We start from the raw sequence: 12,774 nt of genomic DNA on the forward strand, positions 1-12,774 counted from the left end.
ATCTTTTTCCAGGTTACCACAAAGACAGAGCAGGGCCATACCAGATTATCTAGTTATGAAACACATAATAGATTTATTTTTGAGTCTTTAGAGCTTTAAATTATATTAGAAGGTACTGTAAGAGACTGTTGAAGAGAACAGTCAGTGGAGTTAGACTACTTGGGTGTAAATTCTGCTTTGTCATTTGCCAGCTGTATAACAGATATATAACTTATATTTAAGTTCCCTGTTTGTAAAATAGGGAAATAACAGTAACTAGCTCACTGAAATTACTGAGTGACTAAGTGAGGAATATTATTTTAAAAAGGGCTGGTACAATGTCAGAAAAATTATAATGACTAGGTATATAAAAAAACAAAACAAAACTGTTTTCCTCATCTATTCATTGGCTGTGGGAAACAATGAGGGGCTGAGTTTCCAGAGTTAAACTGTGAAAGTGTAAATGGAATCTTGCACCACCAAAACCTCTTTCTCTCTCTGATAGCAGTAGTAATTACTTTCAAAGAATAGGTGAAACTAAGGGACAAAGCCAGTTCAATCAGCCATCCACCCAAGGTGGTTCTTTCACCAATGCCCAATTTGTAATTTTTAGATCTAATTCTTATGCTCTCCTTAGTAAAACTCTTAAGTAAATATGTTTGCATATTGAGATAGAGAGAGGGGATACTTTTATGAGGTTCAGGATACTTTTTAGCAAAAATGAGACTAGATGATGGGGTAATAGGGAGTTCGGAACACTGAAGCATTCCTAGTACTTTACACAACATAGCATATCACATAGAAAACTCCAGTCTTGACAGAGGGCCTCAGAATAGCTATGAATTTTCTTCCAATGTTTCACTGACACTCATGTTTCTCAATAGCATATTTTATGCTGATTCTAATCACAAAATTAGATACTAACAGAGAGAAATTAATGTGTCATTTTTTCCAAGGACAAAAAGTTAACAGTGTTCATTCAAAAAAAAAGAGAAAAATTCGAGGCATTTAGTTTTCCTATTACATACCAAATCATGAGATGAAAAACAAACAAACAAACAAACATACTGAAAGATTCCAACTGAAAACAAAATTACACAAAAAATTAGTGGTATAGCATTGTTAGTGAGTATACCTGTTTCACTAATCTAATTTTGGAATAAGTTGGCATGATACTCAAAATATATAGTTACAGAAGCTGCATAACAAGAAAAATCACCAATAACATAAAAAAATCAAGAATGCTATCAAAAAACTACTCTTCTAATAATATTCTCAGCTCTAACAAATTTGTTACTGATGTCTTTCAAATAGTCAAAACTCAAGAATTCCAAGTTATATGTTCTATTTAAAACACACAAAAAATGGGAAGCTGGTCAATATATTTTAAAAAGCAACAATAACCTCCAGACTAAAAATCAGACAGATTTTTATTGAACAAATTCAAGTATGCACCAAAATCCCATTCATGAAAGATAAAACTCCTAGGTAATTTAGTTCTAAAAATTGTTTAGTACAATGTCTCTAGGAAAGCCCTTTCTAATTTTTTACATTATGTAACAATAAAACATCCTCTGTTTTTAAGATAGAATATACTAAAAAGGAAATTTGTTGAAAGGTATTATGCTACAGTGCTAGCACATAATTAAATTATTACCAACAAATTCATGAAAAATACGAAGAGGTAAGTAATTGATTCCCCTCTGCCCACCTTATTTAGAAAATGACCAGAGGCCTAACATTCAGCCACCATTAATATGACTAAACAGGGTTCAATTTATAGCATGCAGATAACATGGATGTTAGTTCTAGGAATTTTTGAAAATTTAACCATGTAGTAAACATTACCAGTTGAGAAAAAGCAAAGATATTTCAGCTGCCTAGATATTCCTCTAATTTAACTGAATTCAAAGAAAATAAGTAGAGGTCTTGAGGGGAAAATAATATAATAATTGTATAATAACTTTAGTTAAAATCAAAGATCAAATTTATGACCTATTTTTATAACCATTTTTTCAGTCTTTAAAACTCTCCAGAAAACATTCAATTTTTGTGATCAAAAAACTCTAATTTGATTATGTCCCCCTAAATTTGATAATATATTTTTTCCTCAGTTTAAAATTTTGAGAACATTACACTGAGTAATTTATTTCAAAGTATATCCACAAAAACAATTGGAAGAGGTAATAAAAATATTTTTACTTGTAGTGGGGGATAGGTAGAGGGGCAATAAAAAAATCTCATTTAAGATTACAGGCTAAAAAGAGTCAATCTTTAGAAAACCATTTACTTGAACTTAGGGTCTTGAAAATATGAGGAACATGCTATAAAGGTAGAACAAAACACAAATGAAACCATGAAGAAAAAATACTTCAAAGTTTAAGAGTATAAAATCATGCTATTTATGACATAAATTGAACCCTGCTTTATTTTAAAATAAAGCAAAAAAAATTATTAGAATAATTCACACTGTAAGTTAGAGAAAGAACTGTAGCCCCAATTTAACTGATTTTTAATAATTATTGCCCCAATGAGTTTAGAAAAGACACAGCCCAAGAGATTATTATTTAGAATAGGAATAACAATTAATATATACAAAATGCAATGCATTGGATAATTTTCTGCTGTTGGGTTAGCATTGCACATAGCAAGGATTAGAAACAAAATAGAAATTTCTATTTCCTACCTATATCACTGGCTACCATCTTGGAAAACTTTCTGCTTTTGGTCTTCACTGAAAATAATATTTTGATATAAAATGTCAAAATCTATTTAAATTAAACTAAATGAATTAAACATAAGTAAAAGAAAAGACTATAAAATAAAGATACTATACCCTTTTCTATAAAATTATTCATTTTTTGTTCTTCATCTGAATTGTGTGGTGATGAAGAACCTACACAAACGAAGACAATGGAAGGAACAGGCACACAGTCAGTCAAAAACACTGAGTTACACAAGAGGAAAGCACAAATGAAAAAACCTAGCAACCTATAAAACAAATTTTTATGTCAGTTACCATAGAAAGAGAACATTTATATAGTTAACAAGTCTGATAATATTACAGTGCAGCAATCTCTAGTGCATAATGTTTCATGTAGGTCCCAGTATATGTAAATATTAATTCTATAATCATTTTTCTTTCAGTAATAAGAGTTTGGCAAAAATCTTTATTTTTAGAGAAAATATAAAGAAAGTATCACTTTTACAGACCTATTTTTTTATAGATGCATCTCAAATGATATTTTCCCTATTAAATTTTTCACAAGTTTCCCAGTTTTAAATCACTTCCCCTCTTTGAAATCGCATGATTTATCTATATATTCTTCTATGATATTAATCATTTAACATTCTATATTTTAAATTTACACACATAAGACCTTCTTCACTGAAATGAATTTTAAAAATGGTATCCATATCTGATTCACGTTTGTATCCCTTTTGTCATCAGTGGAGTGCTTCTCATGTAGGTATCTCTAAGTACAATATTTCTGAATGAATGGAAAATAATTAGAGGTAAATATATAGGTTTCCTTCTGTGCTTAAAATCATTCCCAGTAAAAGTAGTGAATCTTAATGAATTAGGCCAAAATTTGACATCCTGTATGTTCCTCTTCCCCAAATCATACTTCCCTCCTTTAGTCAGGCGGCAAATATCCTTGACATTTCTTACCAGGTAAAACCTGCTAACACTAGCAGGATTCAATGACTTCTATAGTGGTTTTAAGTGATTACTTTCTAACAATCATATTATTTTTGCAAAATAGCATTTGTAGATCCACATAGGTTCCTTATCAAAAAATACCACAAGTAACATTGAGCTCAGTGTCATTGCTATGAACAGAAATAGGAATAGCTGTTTTTCATGTACACATAATTCAGATTCAAGCATATTATTGTCATAGTATAGTACATGTATTTTAAAATAATACTGTCATCTCTGATAACAAATAGTCACTTGAATATACAAAAATGTATTACTAATGATAGTTTTATTTGATATAAGTCATTCACAGGTAATAGCAGGATAACAACTATATATGATAATAAAAAATATAAAATGTTTGATTTTTAAAAATATAAACAGGTAACATAGGCTTGAAATGTAAATAAGACTAGCAGACTTATTTCTTCCCTAACTAAAAATGCCTACTACTGAATGCCATAACCCCTATGATAGCTTATTAAAGTTCCAAATGGTATTCACTATATCCTACTTGAACAAATTTATATAATTAAATAAAAAAATAGAGCAATATCTACAGTTTGTTTTTTCTACGGCACACAAAAACTTATCACAGCACCAGTCATATAATGGTATATGTGGCCCTTCAGTTGAAAATAACCTGACAAAAGATTTTTTAAAATGATTTTAACATGATTAATGTACACACACACACATATTCCCCTACACACATTTATACACACATTTTAATGCATTATAAAAAAGAAATCTGGGGCCTGGGTTGTGGCTCAGTGGTAGCCTAGCACGTGTGAGGCACTGGGTTTGATCTTCAGCACCACATAAAAATTAAAAAAAAATAAAAGGAATTGTGTCCATCTACAAATGAAAAAATATTTTTTAAAAAATCTATCAATACTGATATGTTCAGTGAAGCAATCTGAATTCTTTGAAATTCTTTGAATTAAGCCCATCACCTTTGTTTGCTCAGGGTGTATGTTTGTTAGGCAGAATTAACTTTCTATTTCAGAGAGACCACTGGTTTATTTTTAAAAAATGGAAAAGAAAACTATATTTATTAGTGGTACTTTCTCATGATGTTCTGAAGAGAGTTTTGATACTGATTAAACAGTAAAAATCACAAACCCTGATTATGGGATTTAAAAGCTTTAAAAAAATGTTTCTCTTCATTTATATGAGTTAATTTTAAGTAAACACATTGGTTTTGATAAAAGGCATTATGCCTACTCTACATTTCCACCATACTTCTCTAATATTTATGAAAGACTCATTTTAACTTATAATGTGCTTTTATACATAAATACCTTAAAAATCAATATTAGTTTTAACAATTTTTAAAACACATAATAACTATTTTTATTTATTTATATCCTATCTCACTGTGAAAAGTATTTGAAGTTGGTAATTTAATTTCTAAGTTTCAGTTCAGGGTTTTTTTCTTTTTTCTTTTTAGTACTAGAGATTAAACCTAGGGGAATTTTACCACTGAGCAACATTCCCAGCCCTTTTTATTTATTTTTTCTTGAGACAAAATCTCACTAAGTTGCTGAGGCTGGCAATATCATAAAACTTTTTACAGTCTTAGATCTAATATAGTGCTAAACTGAAATTTGGGGGAGTAAAGATATCCTTCTCAATATTTCCCATCTTTACAATTGTTTCTAATGTAAGAGAACCAGTTACAGAAGGACAAAACATGTCTGAAAATAGTTACTTATATTAAGAACAATCTTTCCAGAGGAAATCTATTGAAAATTTCTACCCAGAATAATTTAATAACTGTAACAGTTAAAATTAAGAAGTCAACTTTATTAAATATTAGCAGTTTCAATACACTAAAACATAATAACAAATTCAAGATCTCTTTAATCTTGAGGGGTCTCAAAATATACTATAATTAATGATACTTAGAAATATTAGTATACACAAAGGTCACATAAAGATCCATTCGTAGATAAGAAAGGTAAACTGCTTTAATAAAACTATAAATATATCAGAAATTACTATGATCAAAAAAAATCTAGTTTACAATTATTCTAATTGTTTAGAGTCACCACTCAATTTTAAGTATCAAAAGTCTTTAATAATATTTAGGGATGGGCATGTAGCTCAGTGGTAGAGTGCTGGTCTACTCTATGTGTACAAAGCATGTACAAAGGCCCTGGGTTTGATCTTCAGGACTGCAAAAACAAGAAAAAAAAATCCAAAAAACCCAAAAAACCAAAAGCAAAACACACACAAAACAACAATACTTTTCATTACATTTAAATGGATATTATTTAAGGAATCCAGAGAAGCATATTACATTACTAATTTTTCTTTGATTCTACTCTGTTATTCTAAATACTGCCAAGAATACCTAGAGCAAAAAAAAAAAAAAAAAAAAAAAAGATCATAGGAAACTGAAACGTGATGTAATGGTAAGTAATAAAACATATTTTCTCTAAGATTATAAATATTAGAAAGTCAAACAATTACACAACTTTGACTAGGTAAAAGCTATGGATATTTATATAGTAATATTTGTATTTATTCCTTTTTACTTAAAAAGAATGTAAAGAATACTTATGATTTTAAGAACAAATACATGAGTAGTGTGTTTTAGGTATATTTTAAACATTTATCTATGAAAAGATATACTGATATACCGTCTTCCTTTATATAAAATCAAGATTATTAATTCAATAAAAACAAATTACCAGAAGTTGGAGATTTGCAGCGATCCTCTGGGACTACAGTTCCTTCATTAATATCACATAGACCTGCTAAAAGAAGAAAACAACAACAAGAAATCACACCACAAATTTATATAAGTGAGCTTATCATCTATTTACAGCATAGATTTTAGTACTATCTATTTAAAAGAACTCAGTAAATTAAAAGATTATCAGTAGTAATACTATGATCATGAAGTTTGAGACAAACACTTTGATATTAAACTATCTCAAAATAATATAGCAGTCATCAATTAAACAAATAAAAATATAGGCTAGAAACAATTTCCAATTGAGGTAATCTGTTATTCTTAAAGGACAGTAACACAATGCATGACTTTCTTTAAATCTGAAATGTGAGAGCATATTATGTAATTATTTTTTAATTCCTCAAGAGAGAATACATATATATCAAATAACTTTGGTAATTTTTACATCATAAGGACCTTCAACTCAAACCTCAACAATGTTTCCCCTAGGTATGTCTCAAACACCTACCTTAAATATTTCTGAATGAGAACTAAGAAAACATTTTATATCTCTAAACTTGCTATATTAAAAACATTGCACATTACTTATCTTGTACGGAATACCTCCGAAAAACTAATATCGTGGTTTTTAAAAATCTTTAACAAAATACTTTCTTTTCAGATATTTATCTCTATATATGCAAGTCATCCATTTTATAGGATGGCTTAAATTCTTAGAAATTTTAGCAAGGTATTTTATTCTATAGACAAGAACTAAAAGCAATGGTGAAATATAAAAAAACTAGTATGAACTTGTCTGATGACTGAAATGAAAAAAAATTCCAGCAAATTGTTTTAAAATTACTTATAAATGAAAACACATTGAGAGTTTGAAGTAGCTGGAAGAGAGACAAGGGGCTTCATTAAGCCACACAAGTCAGGTGTCACATTAACCCATGGACATGCATAACAGGTATCCTTCATATTACACTGGAAAAAGACAGGTTGTTACAATCTCCATGGTAACTAAGAAAATTTTTTACAGCAGCATTTTCACAGAAAGCCAAGTATTGAATTGGGTTTATAACAAATGTTTTCCAGTCTGAATTAATTATTATTAGTTTTCATTAGGCAGGAAGTTCTGGAATGAGAATCAATGAATTGGTAGTACATGGTTTTTTCTTTTTTAAAAAAATCTTTTCAAACAAACGGTTCTTGGAGAGAAAACCCCCAGTTCTTATAGTTTTCAGATAATAGCTATAATAGATTTGCATTTAATATTTGATAAGATATTTGCTTATCTAAATGTACTTTTTTTTGAAAGAACACTAAGCAGGTATCTAAACAGTAGTAATAATATACTCTAGTGATTACAATGTACCTAGTAATGAATATTCAAGAATAATACAGAATTTTTGTTAATACTATGCTAAATGTACTATAAATCCTATGAAATACTATAAAATGTACTATATAGTATAGTTATCATTCTTAAAATTGTCCAGGAAGAAATATTTAGGAAGCTGTATTTAAGAATGTGGTATGAGGTCACTTAATTTAAATATAAAATGTATTATAAATGAACATTAAATCAGTTAATAAAACCCCATTCAATGCCTTCTATCTCATTCAGAATAAAAGTCGAAGTCAATAGTACATGGCTGGTTCATGTAAATAATCCCACCATATATGCTATCCTCTCATTTCTCTGACTTTATTTTCTGTCCCCCTCCACCTACTTTCCCACCACTCTTACTCTCTCTCCTCCAGACACACTAACTCCACACTGTCCTTTGAACTCAACATATATACTGCTTCAGAGCAATTTGTATTTGCTGCACACTGGCTATTCTCTTACTTTTCCCAGACATCCTCAGGTAATAACTCTCAATTTAAATCTCCATTCCAAAGTCACCCCATTACTTTGTCTTAAATTTAACACCCCCATCATGGATATTTCAAATCTTCCTTCCTTTATTTATTTTCCCCTTGGCATTATTATGTAACCTACTACATTCTACTTATCTTATTGCCTGCACTTTTCACTAACATGTGAGTTCCTTGAAGACAGAGAATTTTGTCTGTTTTAGTATCTTTAATGGTGTCTGGCACATGGTAGGTGCTCAAATATTGTTGAATGACTGAGTGAGTACATGTAAAATAATTTCACAGTACATAATCTAAACCATCTATTCTGTTACTGCTAGGATCCTTTCAACAAAAATTCCTAATAGTAGTTTTCCAGGTTCTGCTCAAATGTACAGCAGCCCCACTTAAATAGCTATTTATATCCAGCACTCACTGATTGTTTACTGGATACCAAATTCTTTTCTAAGTTCTTAACTCATTTAACCCTTAAAGAAACAAATGAGGAAGACAGTATTATCCTCATTTTATAGAAGAAAAAGCTGAAGTACCAAATGTTTAGGTATCTAACACAGGGATAAAAACTTAGTTACTTCTGGAGAGTTTGCTTCACTGCCACTATTATCTGGCAGAAGTTTCCACATATTATGCAAAAATTTACTTTTACAAAATGACCTGTTTAACAATGGAGAGGAAATATAACATAAGCATATAGAAGTATTAATTTTAAATATTCTGTATTTCTTACTTTAGCGTATTCAGCAGTTTTGTCACACTGGCATGCATTAAGTTGTAGTCAAAGAAATAAAACAACCACTTGAGCACGAATAATGTTCCAGTCACAAGATTAGATACATGGATTTCATTTAATGATTATATTAATTTTATGAGACAGTGATTTGTCTCTATCTTACAACTGAGGAAGGACATGGAGCCTCAGAAATACCTTTTCTAGTATCAGACACTTAAAATGAGGACTCAGATTTAGATTCAGTTTTGCCTAACTGAACTAAAAAAATCTCCAAGTATGTTTCACAAAAAAAGCTATCCTTGAGCTAATTTTCTCTATTCTATACATATATAGTCAATTTTAATATATTATACAATGTACTTTATATTTGCTGATAAATTTCATTTCATTGGTTTAAGTTTACTGTTTCTACCTATAAATAACATTTTGAGTCTATTCTGCCATCAAATTCAAGAATTACCCTTTAAATAGTGACAGTTTTAGTAAGAACACCTTCTCTTTCAAATGTTCAGATAGGAAGCTTGATTTACTATTCATGATATTAAATAATCAAGTATTATTCAACATAATGTATCTATTATCCAAGACACACAGATCAAAGTTAATGTTAAGCCACAAAATGACCCAGTAGATACCGTGGTTTAACCTGGGGGTGATGGCAAGCATTTTCTATAAAGGTGCAGACAGTAAACAAACAGTTCAGGCTCTTTAATCTAAAATCTCTATTGAAACTACTCAGCTCTAATACTACAGCACAAACACAGTCATAGGTAACACAAAAATTAGCATGACACTGCTCCAATAAAACAATACTTAAAAACTCAGGCAGTGGGCCAGATCTGGCCTGCACGCAGTACTTTGCTGACTCGTGGTATAATCTATCTTGGAATTGTCAAACTGAACTAGGTATTTACCACCTGCCTGGTTCACAAAAGTATCACAGAATTCCTTATCAAATACCTATTAACTTCAGGAACTATTATGTCCACAAGCTGCCACAGCCATTAATGCAATTTACCAGATTTAAAAAAGTGATTTTGGTACGAGTTACTTTTAGTGAATGTCTGATTTCTACTGATCATCTCCACTTTTTATATGCACACAAGGCCTCAGTTACATAGCAACTTATTTTAGAATTCTTATAAACTGGTATATCAAGGTAACTGATTTATAAAATATAACTTTCACCCAGTTGAGGGTACCTTTTAAATTTGTGATTTTCCTTTATATCCTTTTATTATTGCTTAGTTTGTCTTATTTACATAAAGTAGCTTAGGCTTTAATTTCTGTTTTGTTCATACTTTCCAAGGAGTATAATTCATTTTAGTGGAGAACTGTGAAACAAAGTTATTTAGTTCTACCTTCTGTTTTAAGTTTACTTCAGTTTTATTTATTTATTATTTTATTTGTTCTTTTTAGATGTACATGACAGTACAGTATATTTTGACAAATTATACATATATGGAGAATAATTTATTCTAATTAGGATCCCATTTTTGGGTTGTACATAATGTGGAGTTTCACTGGTGATGTATTCATATAGGAACACAGGAAAGTTATAGCTGGTTCATTTTTTTAACCACCTTTTAACATCATCCCTAAGTCATAGTTCTAATCTTTCCATCACCATGTTATGTGAACAATGTTTTGTTATATTTCCCATTATTTGGAAATCAGTCTTAAAATTTGACATAGCACTTACTGATTTGTACAATATTTTTATACATTCTTGACTGTGTCCTTTATTTCACATAAATATACACACACAGCAGTCCCTCTCTGCCCACTTTCTAGGGTTTCAATAACTTGTGGTTAATTGCAAAATGAAAATTTAAAGGGAAAATTCTACAAATAACTCATAAATTTTAAAAAGAGGTGCTGTTCTGAGTAGCATGATGAAATATTACACTGTCCTGCCCAGACTGTGAATCATTATGCCAGTGTAGTATATATGCAATCTGCTAGTCAGTCACCTCCCATGTTTCTCTGTTATCAGATCTACTGCCTCAGTGTCACCGAGCTTGTGGCCAAATAACTTGCAAGAGTAGTGATGCTGGTAATTCAGATTTGCCAAAGAGAAGCCGCAAAGTGTTTCCTTTAAGTATTTATATCATCACAAGAAGAAGGATGAGTATGATAAAATAAGGTATTTTGAGAGAAAGAAACCATATATATATATATAAAACTTTTAATACAGTACACTGTTAAAGTCATTCAGGTATTAGTTAATATTGATAATTTCTTTCCATGCCTAACTTCTAAACTAAACTTTATCATAGGTGTGTATGTATAAGAAAAAAAAAAAAGTATTTATAGGGTTCAGAATAATCCATGGTTTCAAGTATCCTGCAGGAGTTTCGGAATGTATCATTGGCAGATAAGTGGGACCACTGCATATTTTTTCATTCTCTCTCTCACAATCTCAATCTCTTTCTCTCTCTCTCTCTCTCTCTCTCACTCTCATACACATACACACACATGTTTAAACAGTAATACTGGGCACCAAAGCTATTTCTCCTATTCTATCTTACTGAAAATACTGAAAACTTGAAAATAATTTCCATTGTATTTAAAACAACAACAACAAAAACAAAATGTAAAGCAAGAACAACAATAACAACAACAACAACAACAAAAAACCCTTTTAGTTTCAGAGCTTTCTACCCACAGGTTTTCAAAAAGGTCTTTGCAAAATACAGATACAGCATTTTGCTTCTACTGTCATTGACTTCAGAGAATAAGAGCATGCACTTTTCCCCATGTGTCTGTCACTTACACCTTACAGAATAGATCTTACTTGGGTTATAGAGATGTATTCGGAAGAAAAATTTCCCTAGTGTCCTTCACTTTCTGACTGATAAAATGAGCAATTAAAGAAGACATATATGATCCTATGTTCCAGTTTTAGTAGAATCAGAATTGTAGCAGACATACAACTAAAATTTATCATAAATTGTTCCTTTGATAGTTCTATAATATTTATCATGAAAACCCAGGCAACACTTTAGCCAGTAGTTCAATTGTACTGTATTATAGCTATAACACATTCAAACTTAAATAGTAATGTTTTGTCTTATAAATTAAATTCACTGATACTAGATTCCTAATGAAAATACCTCAGTACCTATTAGCAACAAAAAAAGTCTTTATTCAATCAGACCTGTTAAAAATAGAATGAAGGGTAGAGGTGGTGGCACATGCTTGTAAATCCTAACCACCTGGAAGGGGGAGGCAGGAAGACTACAAGTTAGAGGCCAGACTCTGCAAATTATAGAGATTCTGTCTTAAACTTAAAAAATTATAAGGGTTGGGGATGTAGTTCAGTGGTAAAGTGTCCCTGGGTTTAAACCCAGTGCCAAAAATAAATGAATAAATATTAAAAAATTTAAAAAAATAGATTGAAGAACAATTTGATGCATTTGGGCTACACCTCAAGAAATACTAAGCAACATTTAATAAGAAAATAATTTTTTAGTATCAGTGCAAAGAATTTTAGTACCAATTATTCTACAGTTAACTTTATTTGAAAAATAAATAAACACCTTTTGAAATTAGGGACGCAAATATTGTTGTAATGTTATTTTAAAATAATTCTTTAAATCTTTATTGAAAAAACCCAAAATATTGAAGAAGTGAGGCATAATAAAAATGGGTAAATGTCTTAACACTAATAAGGAAAAGCTCTTAATAGTTGTTCTATGGCTAACACCTAATTCTTCAATAAAAAATTAAGTAATAAGTAATATTATGGAGTTTACTAGAGAATAAAGCAGAATGTGATGAAATTTAAGA

At 30.2% G+C, this 12,774-nt stretch overlaps 1 protein-coding gene across 3 annotated transcripts in view; it reads right to left on the reverse strand.

The window, feature by feature from the left end:
- STXBP5 (syntaxin binding protein 5) overlaps window positions 1-12,774 on the reverse strand; it is a 176,335-nt gene that overhangs the window by 45,130 nt on the left and 118,431 nt on the right. For 2 of the 3 annotated variants that reach the window (XM_079146831.1, XM_079146832.1), the window contains one exon: window positions 6,382-6,447. In XM_079146831.1, coding sequence (XP_079002957.1) covers window positions 6,382-6,447 — 66 coding nt within the window. Of the gene's footprint in view, window positions 1-2,665; window positions 2,714-2,815; window positions 2,876-6,381; window positions 6,448-12,774 lie in introns of all 3 variants that reach the window. The other variant, XM_079146830.1, reaches the window with a different exon arrangement.

Source organism: Sciurus vulgaris (genome assembly GCF_902686455.1).
Source record: "Sciurus vulgaris genome assembly, chromosome: 7".
In the NCBI taxonomy this organism is placed as follows: domain Eukaryota; kingdom Metazoa; phylum Chordata; class Mammalia; order Rodentia; family Sciuridae; genus Sciurus; species Sciurus vulgaris.